At 34.5% G+C, this 15,000-nt stretch overlaps 2 protein-coding genes across 4 annotated transcripts in view; one reads left to right on the plus strand and one right to left on the minus strand.

Moving 5' to 3' along the window:
- LOC144958043 (uncharacterized) overlaps positions 1-15,000 on the minus strand; it is a 120,524-nt gene that overhangs the window by 19,677 nt on the left and 85,847 nt on the right. The window contains exons 1-2 of one of the 3 annotated variants that reach the window (XM_078889628.1): positions 5,105-5,287; positions 1-590 (exon numbers count right to left, since the gene is read on the minus strand). The exon at positions 1-590 is cut by the window's left edge and continues 699 nt beyond it. In XM_078889628.1, coding sequence (XP_078745754.1) covers positions 1-541 — 541 coding nt within the window. In that variant the 5' untranslated portion in view covers positions 542-590; positions 5,105-5,287. Of the gene's footprint in view, positions 591-4,359; positions 4,643-5,104; positions 5,288-15,000 lie in introns of those variants that run through there. The other 2 variants (XM_078889630.1, XM_078889629.1) reach the window with 2 other exon arrangements.
- Positions 11,530-15,000, plus strand: part of LOC144957598 (multidrug resistance-associated protein 1-like) — an 80,618-nt gene continuing 77,147 nt past the window's right edge. Inside the window, exon 1 of the mRNA XM_078888940.1 lies at positions 11,530-11,639. Within this exon, the coding sequence (XP_078745066.1) occupies positions 11,601-11,639 (39 nt within the window). The 5' untranslated portion in view covers positions 11,530-11,600. The remainder of the gene's footprint in view (positions 11,640-15,000) is intronic.

Below are 15,000 nucleotides of genomic sequence, written 5' to 3' on the forward strand. Positions count from 1 at the left end.
ATGACAGTCGAGAATAGTATTTGGTATCGTCATATTTAAAACCGAAACCTAATTTGTCTCTGGGGTAGTAATCGATACTAACTCCGTGTCCTGTGAGAGGTGGTTGATAGATGGAGCACATGAAATTACTATAAAGTTGGCATGTTACGGATTGGCTATGGCTGAAGAAAGCAAGTGAGGGGTCGGGAGTTCGAGTAGTGGTGGTGGGTGGGGTGGTAGTTGTTGTTGTTGTTGTTGTTGTTGTTGTGGTTGGAACTACTGGACGTGGGTTTGGAACCGGAGGAAATTTACGGTTTTTAATGTTATTTGCAATGATGTAAATATATTTGCCATCAGAACTCAACATTGTCCTGTAGTTTTTTCCAAAAGCTCCAAGCCGATTTAGCTGGTTCATCCATGTGTTGAAGCCACGGTTGCCGTAGTAGTTTGGTTGTTGCTGGTGGTAGCCATAGGATGGGTAATGATAAGAACCGGATTGATAATATCGATATCCCGTGACGTAGGCGAAAGTCATCAAGGCTAAAATTAGCCTGGAAAACATGGTTGGGTTTCAGCACTTTAGGTAACAATAGCCGAGAAGCCGAGGGTCTCTTATAAAAGAAGATACAGAATGAAATGATACAAAAACAATGGTTAAGACTTTATTGGAGTACACTTTTATTTAAAAACCCAAAAAACTAGAGCATTTATATAGCGCAATATCCATTAAACGTGCTCAAAGCGCTTTACAATGGGTCCCTGGCCAACAGCAACACTTAACACGTATTACGGGACATGACGCCTGTTAGGCAATAATATTACAATTTTTTTCGGACCACGACAACGCTGTTAACGGCCAGGTACTCATTTTACACCTGAGTACGTCGAGAGAAAGTGAGTAGGAGCCTTTTCCAAGGGCTCAACTATGCGGCGAGCGAGGCTCGAACCCAGGGACTTCCGGTCCGAAAGCGAGTGTCATACCACTAGACCATATAGCCGCGATCAAACTCTGAACGGCTAGAAAGTTAATACGTAGGTAAAGGCATTATTGATAGAAAAAAAACGACTTAGTTTGCAATCAATTTATATTTCCTTATTTCCTCAAAATTGGAGAAATCAACAACGGAACAAAATGCAGAGTTCAGTGACGATATTTCCAAAGGGCACTTACTCCAAGTGGGTTTATGTTCTGGAGAGACTCTCATCTTCGGTCCGGGTTAGAGCGTAGCCATCGTTATGTTATGGCCTGACAATGAAATCCAAAAGGACTGACAGTTTGACGTCATTATTTGGTTTTTGCACCGCCTAGTGAGTTGTCGTTAGTAGAGCTCATGGAAACAAGTCATTTCATTGGTTGAACTATTGAATACAACTCACGCTGTTTTCTTTTGTGGGAAAAGACTGGCATTTTGACGTCAGTTTTTGGTCAGTGTCAGGCCATAACTTTACGAAGGCCACGGTTAGAGTACGTTCTGAGTGGCGCATAGTTGAGTCTTTGGAAAAGGCTCTTTACTCACATTCTATCACCGTACCTAGGTGTAGAATGAGAACTTGACCGTTAACAGCGTTGTTTCTGTCGGAAAAAAAGTGTATTACCGTCTACCAGGCGTGGTGTGTCGTTATACATGTTAGCGGTTGCTGTTGACAAGAGACCCATTGTAAAGAGTTTGAGCACGTTTAGCGGATGTTGCGCTATATATAAAAGCTCAAGTTTAAAAGTTTAAGTGAGTTTGTGTGAGGGACTAAAGAGACTAATGCAATACCTATATGTGACCCTTCGCCTCAAAACGGTATTAAGTCGGGTTGGTTAAGATGGTGAAAATTGAATTTATAGCCAGAAATATCAGACTTGTGTTGAGTTTATACGGTTTATTGAGAAGAATGGCAACCGTATTTTAGGGTGCTAATGCCAACAGTTTATATTTTTGACCAGTTTAACATTAAATTCGGCTTTTAAGCATATGATTCGTTCCGACATAATATCGTTTTGAGACGATGGGTCACATTTAAACATAACAATGATGGATTTCAAGACCAGTGACACAAGCAGCGATACCTTACGCATCTCAAATCAAATCATTAGATAGATGACTCGAGATGAACTTAAAATATTTATTTCAATTACTCGACTTCTAGAATTATGAAGAATAAAGTTATGTGTATTCCGTATTGTAAAAACATGGAACAGTTTAAAATTCCAAACTAAAAATGCTTACAATATTAACGAATTTAAACATCCTTGACATAGAACATTTTGCTTTAAAATACATGTTATATGCCTGCCTGGTCATTCATAATGTGTCAATGACAAGAATGGCTGTTTTGTTGATTTTTTAAATAATATGACTTTTTTCTTTGCTTATATTTGTTTCTCCCATTTATATATATATATATATATATATATATATATATATATATATATATATATATATATATTATATCGAATAATAATAATAGTAGTAGTAATAATAATAATAATAATAATAATAATAATAATAATAATAATAATAATAATAATAATAATAATAATAATAATAATAATAATAAGTAATATAATAATAATAATAATAATAATAATAATAATAATAATAATATAATAATAATAATAATAAAAATTAATAATAATAATAATAATAATAATAATAATAATAAATAATAATAATTAATAATATATAATAATAATAATAATAATAACAATAATAATAGTAAGAAGAAGAAGTAGAAGAAGAAAGAAGAAGAAGAAGAAGAAGAAGAAGAAGAAGAAGAAGAAGAAGAAGAAGAAGAAGAAAGAAGAAGAGAAGAAGAAGAAGAAGAAGAAGAAGAAGAAAAAGAAGAAGAAGAAGAAGAAGAAGAAGAAGAAGAAGAAGAAGAAGAAGAAGAAGAAGAAGAAGAAGAAGAAGAAGAAGAAGAAGAAGAAGAAGAAGAAGAAGGAATGTAAATCATTTATACAGCGCCTTTCCAATACAATAATCAATTCTACAATTTCATTTCATACAAAAAGCATAAGACATTCATACAAAGAAAAATAACTATTTAATGAAAACAGGTTTTAATCAATCAACTATTTTCTAATAAAATAGGTCTGAATATTTATGTTAAAAGTAGCTTCTGTATTGAATTTTCTTAGATAAATTGGACGAGAGTTCCAGTCAGAAGGCGTAACACATGAGAAAATGACCTATCAGAAAACATTTCGAAGCCTTTTTTGGGAACAGTTATCTCTCTCCTAACCAGACAATTTCAGGATTTTCCCCAAACTTCACACCCAAATAAAACAAATATATATATCATATCACTCAAACACAATAGCAGTAAGTTCTTGCGATAACAATTTCTTTGGCAAAACAAGCTCGATAACACACTGATCATTTTCTTTAAATTTTATGATGCACAAGAGAAATTTGAATAAGAAAAATGTTGGTTGTATCGTAACGAATGTGACGATTTTCCTGTAGTTGGTAAGGAGGGAGTTAATAGGAGATGATCGATCACTAGATCTTAAAGTTGAGGACAGAGAGTACAATGATATAAGGTTGCATACATATGAAGGAGCAGTTTTGTTGATACATTTAAAGCAAAGAACAGCAATTTTGTATTTAAGTCTTAATAGGATTCAACAGTCGTGACGTCACTTCCCTCGTAATGACGCATAGTAACTTAGTAATGATTCTAAACTATCGGAATGGCGGACGCCCTTATGTTATTATTCTCCGACGAGCCTAACAGTGTATCCAGAGAAGAAAAACATTATAAATCTGATCATGTTTTGAGTTTTCTACATTCTGGTGACATGACATGTGAACAAGTTCTCGCCAGTATGAAGAATAAAAATCACAGATTTTCTTTGTGTAGAACCAAGCTACATGTTCTTGGGCGGACGTGACATCAGACTATTGAATCCTATTCAACAGGTAGCCAGTGAAATGACAAACACATGGGAGTGATATTATGATCTCTCGCCTTTTTTATTAAAATGATTCTAGTAGAATGAATTTGGAATATGCAATGTGAATTGTACAATATATCGTTACTAATGTTTGAAGGGTATTTAAGGAACACTTGGTCTATTTTAAAGACCTATTATTGATACGATATGATAAGGGGCAGCGTGGCTCATCGGTACAGTCTTTGCTTCGTACCCGAAAGGAACCGAGTTCGATCACCCGCCGATGCTCTGTGTGGCCTTGAAAAAGTGACCTCGCCCTAGCTCAGTTTGCGGCGCTGAGCTGCGGCTAACGCATCGGTTACTTAAGTCTACCCTTGGAATACACCCTAGAGACAAATTTCCCCTATGGGATGAATAACGGGAATTTTATCTATTTTTTATATATTAAATGTTATGATAAAATAAATAAATAAACAAGAGAGATGAAGTTTTACCATTGAACTAACGTGGAAAAAAGAACCAGTCACTGTATAACCTAAAATGGATTTTATGAATAATCAAGATACTCATTAACTTATAATAATAATGCTGAAAATACTAATGCTGAAAACTTATATAAGCGCTATAACTCCGAGACATCAGACTCTAAGCGCTTAAAACTTATATAAAAATCTTATATAACATAAAGTTTTTTCATGGCTTCGCCACGCTGAAGTAGGCATTGCATCTCTTATGTAATCATCCCGCAATCCACATAGAACAATAATTTCGTTCAATATCTTACAAGTTTGTTGATAGGTCAGGTGTATTTGTATTAGTGCGGGGCGGTCCTTGGCAAGCTTAAGGACCACGGTCCTACGGTCCCTGGGAAATGAAAACCGCAAGGACCGGTCCTAGGACCGCGCGGCACTAATTTGTATAATGGCGCCTATGGTAAATTTAAGTACAGTATGTTTAAATTCATAAACCTAAGAACAAAAATACGTTGGTGTCGAGTTTGTTCTCCTTTAGCTAAATAAATTAAATAATTTTATTCTTGTTTAATGTTTAAAATATAAATAAATACCCCCCCCCTCCCAAAAAAAAAAACCCAAAAAAAACCCCCAAAAAAAAACAAACAAATAAAACAAAACAAACAAACAAACAAACTTTCACCCCTAAAAACAAACAAACAGATTTTTAAAAAAACATTACAAAGCTCAAAAACACTTCAAAGTCTGATGATTCTATGTTACTCACCTGCAAATGTCCCTAGCCTAGAATATTACAAACACTGATCTGATCTAAGTAAAATCAGACTGCATCCGACAGAGTAGAGTGATAGATAGGCCGTGCCCAAAATAGCAGGTGTGCCGATTACTTATCCTTTATCTATTTCGAAAAGTGCAGAAAAGTTAAAAACACAATCGTCTATTGTTCGTTAGTACAGTTTATATATATATATATAGATTGTTATTGAATAATTCTTTTGCTTACAAATCAATTTCCTTTGTCCATATTTTGTAGTATACGGAAGCTGTTTTTTTGCAAGTCTGATAACCCAAATCATTATGGGCACAATGTTGTAATGGAAATCTCAACAACAAAAAATGACACAATATATTGTCCATTACAACAATGCTATCCATTAAACGTGCTCAAAGCGCTTTTACAAAGGGGCCCTGATCAACATAAAGAACGAGACATAACGCCTGTTAAGCGATAATGCAATTTTTTACAACAGAGACAACGCTGTTAACGACTAGGTATCATTTTACACCTGAGTACAATGAGAGAATGTGAGTAAAGAGTCTTTTCCAAGGACTAAACTATGCGACGAGCGAGACTCGAACCCAGGACCTTCCGATCCGAAAGTGAGTGTCATACCACTAGACCACACAGCCGCACATTATTGAAATGTAAGTTTCAAAAAAGGACTCAAAATATTGTCCATTACAACAATGTTAAACTAGGCCCATAATCACGTTCGGTTGTCAGACCTGCATATATGTATACGTCGACCTTTACGAATTATCGATTAAGTGAATTCAGCGATGACACAATATTGAATTGAATTAAAGGAACGGTCAATTTGTAATCGTAATATTATTAACTATTCCATCAATAAAGGCTTTGCCACATCGACACTGTCTTCATTTGAAGGAACGGTCAATTCTCTCTATTTGTATCAGTCTATCGATCAGATGCAAAGGAACAATTGCCGCTCTCTTCTAAGTGTTTAGAGTAAGTGAAATTGTCATTGTCGTAGACATGAAATCTGCACCTGGTGTATTCTTATTTTCAGTGGCAGATAAACCAGGCAACTAAAAAAAAAACAACAAAACAAAACAAAAAAAAATCAAAATCAAAAATAAAACAAAACAAACAAAAAAAAAAAACAAAAACAAAACAAAACAACGCAACAAAAAAAAAAAAAACAAAAAAAAAACCCAACCAAGATTTACCATGATTATCGTGCCTAAATTTCAAGCTTTCTTTTCTCGTCCATAATATCACTTTGTCCCATGATAAAATTAAAAAAAAATAAAATTCCCTTTATTCATTCAAGAGGGGAAATTTACCTCTTGGGTCTATTCCAAGGGAAAACTGGCGTTTGCCGCAGTGCAGCGCCGCAAATTGAGCTAGGACGAGGAGACTTGCTCAAGGACACACAGCACAGCGGGTAATCGATCTCGGCAGCTTTCGGGTACGAAGCAAAGACCGTACCACTGAGCCACGCTGTCCCATATTAAGGAGTTTCTAATACAATCTATTTACATTTTTTCCACTATCTATTACTTTCATTTGTATTTCATTTACTGTATTGTTTGATAAAGTAATGTAAAATCTAAATATATCATTTCTATTTTCATAACGTCTATTGATTAATTCTTGTACGTTTGTCAATCCAATTTTCTTATGAGATGAATACAAATACAAATTATTTATTTAGTTACTTACTTATTATGTATGTTACTTATTAAGACCATAAAGACAATATTTGAATCACTCGGTATCTAGGACAACTTGACATTTCTCTACGATCAATCATGTTAGAGCTTAAAGTGATACGAGACTGATAGAAGCTGTGGACTGTAAAGAGGAATAAACAAAAGTGAATATTATAATAACTTCAAAACAAAAAAGAACAAAATTCCAAACACGTAACGTTTCGGGCTTAAAACCCTTCTTCAGCTAAGAAAAAGAAACCCTCTGAAAACAAAAATAGATTACTTTAAAAAAGAAAAACCAGATTGACGACAGGAATATTCATTTCGTCCTCTCTCAGTAATGCATGAGTAGATTGTTTTACTGGAAAATTCGCTACGACAGCGAATCGCTATTTTTGATTGTATCTTTGCAGAAGGGAAACATCTTGGAATGTAAACAAAAAGATCTGTTCGCTATGTAACTAAGGAGTGCCAGATTGTGCGGAATATAATTTTATACGCTGCATTATATTCCCTTCAGTTTGGCATTCCTTGGTTACCTAGCGAACTACTTCTTTTTGTTCACATTCCATTTTTTTTCTACATAGAGGACCGTGCGCCTATGTGGTCTTGTGGTATGACACTCGCTTTCGGATCGGAAAGTCCTGGGTTCGAGCCTCGCTTGGCGCATAGTTGAGTCCTTGGAAAAGAGTCTTTAACTCATATTCTCTCACCGTACTCAGGTGTAAAACACGTACCTGGCCGTTAACAGCATATTTATCTAAATAAATGGAAATGAAATGTTACAATATGTAGTCTTTTGTAATTGGGTGATTTCTGTATCTGTTGGGTGAGAGAGGTAAGTGGGAAGGGAGGAAGGGATTTTAATCGACATTTCGAAACCTCGGACCTAATAACTGAGGTCGTGTAGACAGGTACACAGAAGAGGATGCTGAGTTGGATGATGATGATGATGATGATGATGATGATGATGATGATGATGATGATGAGTTGGAGGAGGAGGAAGAAAAGGAGGAGTTTGGAGGAGGAGGAGTAGTTGCAGGAGGAGGAGGAGGAGGAGGATGGAGGATGAGAAGGATGAGGAGGAGGAGGATGAGGATGAGAAGCAGGAGGAGAAGGAGGAGCAGGAGGAGAAGGAGAAGGAAAAAGAGGTTGGAGGAGGAGGAGTTGGAGGAGGAGGAGGAGGAGGAGGAGGAGGAGGAGGAGGGGTGGGGGTGGAGGAGTTGTAGGAGGAGGAAGAAAAGAAGAAGAAGAAGAAGAAGAAGAAGAAGAAGAAGAAGAAGAAGAAGAAGAAGAAGAAGAAGAAGAAGAAGAAGAAGGAAGAGGAGGAGAAGGAGGAGGAGGAGGAGTTGATGGAGATAAAGAATGAAAAGGGCAAACATATTTTTGGGGTTTTTTTTGTAAAAGAAATTTCGACTTTGAGATGATCCAAAAGTGATTTTGTCACGGAATAGTCAATTCCTTTAATATTGATCGGCCCTACTCACATTAGAATTATGCTATTCTCATAACCATAACTGATAATTTCAGATGTCTTTGTTTTGGGCACGAAGTGTACACTTGTGAGTGTTCAGCTTTAGAACTGGGTTGCAAAGATGTGCATTTATTAGGGTTTTTTTCAGGTGTTGAGAGAGACACCTTGCTATTTGGAGTAGATAATGTAATATAGAGCGCTTAAATAACAAAATAATTGGGTAAATCGCCTGATCTCAAATCAAAGGAGTGTCCTCTATATGCCCAGAATATAATATTTTATGAAACAAATGATCTATTATGTATATAAATCTAATAAAATAAGTATATTATAAGAACACTCACATTATTCTGTCGAAACCAAACTTATTTTATATTTATTATTTTTTTAAATTTAATATGCCCTAATCAATATTATAGAGCACTCTCGTACCTACAAGTACCCACCAACACACATAAATATTATATATATATATATATATATATATATATATATATATATAGTCACATCTCTCCAATTGGATTCAATAGCCTGATGTCACGTCGCCCAGCAACGGAAGCCATCGTTGTTCTAAACAAAGAAAATCGGTACTTTTTATTCTTCATGCTGGCTAGAACTTTTCATGTCTTGTGATCAGAATGTGTGAAAGTCAAAACATGATCAAATTTATGTTTTTTTCCTTCTGGATACGCTTTTATGCTCGCCGGAGAAATATTTCATAGGGGTGTCGGCCATTGTTCCGATAGTTTAGAGCCAGTTACCATGCATCATTACGAGGGAAGTGATGTTACGACTCTTGAAGCGTATCAGAACACATCCGTTCCCAGTATTTTGTCCGGAATATAGGGACTTCAATCTATAGTGGACTCACACCCTAAAGTGTACAATTAAAGAATCGTAGTAGGACTCAACTATGCGCCGAGCAAGGTTCGAACCCAGGATCTTCCGAATCGAAAGCGAGTGTCATACCACTAGACCACTTAACCGTATTTATAGCACCGTGGAGAAAATTATCTGCCTTTCATTAATTCATAGTAGGTACGTTATACGTGCGCACACATTTTAACTTGATCTTAACCGTGAAATTGATTAAAGCGCATCGGATATTTTGACTCTCTTACATCAGGGTTGACAAACATAATATATTTTGGAAAACATCTACTTTTCATAGAACACACCATATCCGTTACCACGTAACTCTCATATGACAAACCTTACTACGGCCTAAAGGGAACATTTGTTACGACACAATATACATTTTTTTTTCTTATTCAGATTTATTTTGTACATCACAATGGTCTCTGTTTAATCAATAAGAACATAAAGTTGTTTTGTAGAGAGATTGTTTGAGTTTAAAAATCATTTTTTTTCTGCTGGGTAAGCCTGCCATTTTGGGAAAATACTAAAAATGGTCGGTAAATAAGGAGAGAGTTAAAGAATTATTATGATTCAACCGGACAAAAACCGACAACGGTCAAATTCATGGGCGGAGTAGTCCAGTAGACTGGACTCGCTGAGTAAAATCCAATCGCAGTAACGGAAATTACAGACTTGTCAGTTTTAATTTTGATCAATTTGTCGCCAAAAGAAAGGTTGTAGAAATTGCAATTTGGATCCTGTTTGATTTGCGGGTGGGAACCATTGACATTGCATTTGGTAAAAATCGGACAAACAATTAAAATTAAGATTTTGGTGGTGAAAAATGAATTTGATGACGATTATTGTAAGCATAAAAGAATATTATGAATCATTTAAATCTCCGTTACTTGTGGGCTGATTTGTCATTCTTGATATCATTTTTATTGTAATGAAAAGATAGAAACTTCAGACTTATTTCTTATGATGGGAAATTGTTACTTTGTATTTTTTAGCACCGAGAAAAATGTTTGATAAATTAAAAAAAAAATGACTCTCTTTGTTCCGCCGCCATCGTCTATTCTTGTAGAATAATGAGTCAAGCGTCCCAAAGTCTTGGACGAATCACAAGCTCTTTAGTCGGTCGCCCAAAAACAAAGACGCAACAAGCTGCCAAGATATAGATAACACTAATCTTATGCAAAAAACAAAAATGACACCTTTCGGAGTCAGTCTAATAGTGAAAAACTAAAAGTGAAAAATATAATATAAGGAATTTGAAGTCACATTTTTGATATCATCATGAAACACGAACATTGGTTTTTATTTCATAAAAAAAATGTTGAAAACCAACTGTTTTACGGGTAAATTTGATTTTAAAAGTTGCTTTTGTTTATATTAGCTTTTTTAAAAGCAACTTTTAAAAGTTATATATATAAACTACAGAAGTCGTTATGTACTTTTCTTTTTATTAATTGATTTAGTTAATGAGAGTATTGGAAAAACAACTAAATTGGCAACTCATTCTCGGACACGACCACATGATCCTGACTGAGACTTGAGCGCTGTCATATTTTACCAGCCTAAGTTTCCAGCCTGTGACTAAGACAATCTTACGTTTTCTTTGAAATATTCTAACCCATTAAAGTCTAGATTTACCATTTTTTTTTCGAATTTTAATTTTCCATTTCATTCATTCTTGGTTACGACAGCGGGATTAAACTTTTTTTTTTAAAATAGCAATAGTAACAACAATTCGACCCGTGGCTTGAATGAGTTATTTGCTCTCTTGGTTAAAACGCTAAGATCTTTTGTCAGGGAAAACTGAGTCCAGCATGTAAATGGTTAAACCCTGTGCTGTCGATACCAAACACCAGCAATGTCTAATTTCAGACTAGACGTGTTTGTGATTCTGAAGACCCCGACGGATTTCATGCTATGTTTCTCTTTAATGTGTTGCTCGCAAACTGCATTGATTAATACAAAGATAACTTGGAATATTATATAACTGTATTGTTTAATACAAAGATTAATTTGGAATATTATATAACTATATTGTTTAATACAAAGATAACTTGGAATATTATATAACTACATTGTTTAATACAAAGATTAATTTGTAATATTATATAACTATATTGTTTAATACAAAGATAATTTGGAATATTATATAACTACATTGTTTAATACAAAGATAATTTGGAATATTATATTACTGTATTGTTTAATACAAAGATAATTTGGAATATTATATAACGGTATTGTTTAATACAAAGATAATTTGGAATATTATATAACTGTATTGTTTAATACAAAGATAACTTGGAATATTAGATAACTGTATTGTTTAATACAAAGATAATTTGGAATATTATAAAACTGTATTGTTTAATACAAAGATAACTTGGAATATTATATAACTTTATTGTTTAATACAAAGATGACTTGGAATTATACATGGTGGTATTGATTCAAAATGGATAATTACGATTCGTTTTGTGGAAAACCCTTTTGGGTGAGGAAATTTTCCATTGTGTATATATATATATGAAATTATAGTTTCATTGATTGTATTGAAACTATAATTTCATATATATACACAATGGACAATACAATCAATGAAACTATAATTTCATATACATATATATATATATATATATATATATATATATATATATATATATATATATATATATATATATATGAAATTATAGTTTCATTGATTGTATTGTCCATTGTATATATATATATATATATATATATATATATATATATATATATATATATATATATATATATATAGTTTCATTGATTGTATTGTCCATTGTGTATTTATGAAATTATAGTTTCATTGATTGTATTGTCTATTGTGTTTCATTAAATTTCAGCATGTTTTTATCTTAAAGACCAATGTATAGATTGCGATTGATGGACCATTCCCATTGGGGTTTTTTTCTCTTTTTGTTTCCTTTGTTCCCCCAGGCATACTGAAATGTTATTATCACCACATTCTTTAGGTATGCAGCTAAATTGTTTAGATTAATAAGGCAGCGACGGATGTGTGTCGAACTCATTACCTTCAGCTTACCAAGCAAGACCCTATCGTTTTGCTCACTTCTAGTAATGTCTTATTTAAAATAAAAATTCATTAATATACAACCAGCACATAAACGCATGTGCAACCTGTACGATATATACTTGTTTCGAATATGTGACCCATCCTCTCAAAACGGTATTATGTCAGAACGAACCATATGCATAAAAGCCGAATTTAATGTTTAACTGGTCCAAAAATTTAATTGTTGGCATTACTGCCGTACAGCGACAAAACCCCGTATAATGGCAAAACCTGATTTTACAGGAGAGCCGAAAAACTGTTCAAAATTCATCTCAACTTTCTACGGTAACCATACACCTTATATATACAAATTTGATATCAATCGAAGGGTCTTCTTTTACTCTATCGTTATTGAACAATTATAATGAAAAATATTGATCGTGACTATGCGAAAAGTTGCAAAAACTGTTATACGGGGTTTTGTCATTGTATTGGAGAGCAGTAAACACCGTATCTCAGTTTATACGGTGTTTTATCGCTGCATCGCAATGCACCCAACACCGTATGTCACATTATACTGTGTTTTATCGTTGCATCATAATGCATCCAATACCGTATGTTAGAATATACGAGGTTCTGTGGTTGTATCGTGAGACGTATGATACCGTATCTCATAAGGACTGTCATGAGCTTTTCAATTGAACTTCTCCGATTCAAACTTTTAGGTCGGCAAGGTAAAATGTGACCTATTGCCTTAATACAGTATGTCGAGACGGTTCAGATGATAAAAATAGCATTTTTAGACAGAAAAATGACACTTGTGACAACATTTATAAATTTTAAAAAGAAGAAATTTAAACATAAACAAAAGGTTAAAAATTAAAATTTCCTATTTTGTTTGCTTTACCATTCAATTTACTTTTTGTCATCTGATTTTCCCCGACATAATACTGTTTTTGAGGCGATGGGTAATCGGAAATTCAAAGCAAAAGAAACTTGAAAATTTACATATCGCAATATCCACTAATGGTGCTCAAAGTGCTTTCGAAGGGGTTCCTCGCCAACAGCAGCACACAACATGTAGGACAAGACATGACGCCTGTTAGGCGATAATACAATTGTTTTCGACAGAGAAAATGCAGTTAACGGCCAGGTGCTCCTTTTACACCTGAGCACGATGGGATAATGAGAGTAAAGAGCCTTTTCCAATGACTAAACTATGCGCTGCTCAGAGTGGGACATGAATGCTGGACTTTCCGATCCGAAGTCGAGTGTCATATCACAAGACCCGATTGGTAGCCACAGAAATAAAAAAATATCTTGACAAGTGTCTGGGACATACTTAAATTAATCTAAAGAACAAACTAGGAACTAAATAATATATTAAAAGTATCAACAATTTTATTCACTAATGGCTAACAAAGGAATGAACCAAGAAAATGATGGTGATGATAGTGATGATGATGATAATGATGATGACGATGAAGATGATAATGAGGATGAAGATGATAATAATGATGATGATGATGATGAGGGTGATAATAATAATGATGATGATGATGATGATGATGATGATGATGATGATGATGATGATGATGATGATAAAGATGATGGCGATGATGATGATACTGATGATGACATCTCAATTAGGAACCAACCATTATTATTATCAATACTTGAGAAAAAAAAGTTAGTAATCTGTATTTATCGTAAGGTCTAGGGACGAATTGCCAATAGGCAGCTCTTGCCAGAATGTGAGTCTGTTGACCGGCATCAGTGGTACAAGTTTTGTTATAATGTCCATTTTTTTATCTGGTCTAATGCCACGTGGTTTTGTTCTAGTACTCTGTTCCGTGGTCAATGTGAAATGTTTTCTTATGAATTCGAACTCTTTTTCGTCTTCACCATACCATGCTAATTTAGCACCATAAAATATGATATCCATTCTCCTCAATAAAGAGTATAAACTCAACACAAGTCTGATACTGCCCGGCTATAAAGACAATTTTCAACACCTTAAACCCGACTTAATACCGTTTTGAGGCGAAGGGTCACATATATTATTATTTAGTGACAACAATCACCTCGATGGCTATCTTAAAATGACAACTAACTAACATTGCATTAACGCCAATCGCTTGCTCTCCTGGTGTATCTCGTAGTGTAGAAATAATCCGATATTATCCCTCTTATAATCCACGCCGAGATAAAAACTTGACAGTGGTCAAATGTCTCACGCTCGAAGCAATCAAACACAACTCTTTGTCCGTAGCCATCGTTATGTTATAGATAGTTCGAAGATGACGTCACTCAGGTCTTTGTTATTGTTTTTTGCCATCCGCGTTTATGAGTAATGCTCACTGAACTGTATTAATCCGACTATAAACGTTCATGGATACACACAGTTTTGTGCGTTGGTCCGTTATACTTCCGGATGGCAATGTTATGAGCTTCATAGCCAAGCGCATACTATCTATAGCCTGATACTGAAATCCAAAAGGACTGGCAGTTTGACGTCATTATTTGCTTTATGCACCGTCTAGTGAGTTGTTAGTAGAGCTCATGTAAACAAGTTATTTCATTGGTTGAACTATTGAATACAACTCACAATTTGTTTTCTTTTGTGGTCAAAGACTGGCATTTTGACGTCATGTTTTGGTCAGTGTCAGGCCACTCTTTGTCTCAATGACAACTGGGGCTAAATTTTCCACGTCACTAACACAGTATCACGTCATTTAACGCAGACATAGATAAAATTATAAGCTTATAACTAGCGTATAGATAGAATGCGCTTGGCCAAGGAGTTCACAACATTGCC

This window comes from Berghia stephanieae, chromosome 12 (assembly GCF_034508935.2).
Source record: "Berghia stephanieae isolate SIO BIC M18660-M18661 chromosome 12, UCSD_Bste_1.3, whole genome shotgun sequence".
Lineage (NCBI taxonomy): Eukaryota > Metazoa > Mollusca > Gastropoda > Nudibranchia > Aeolidiidae > Berghia > Berghia stephanieae.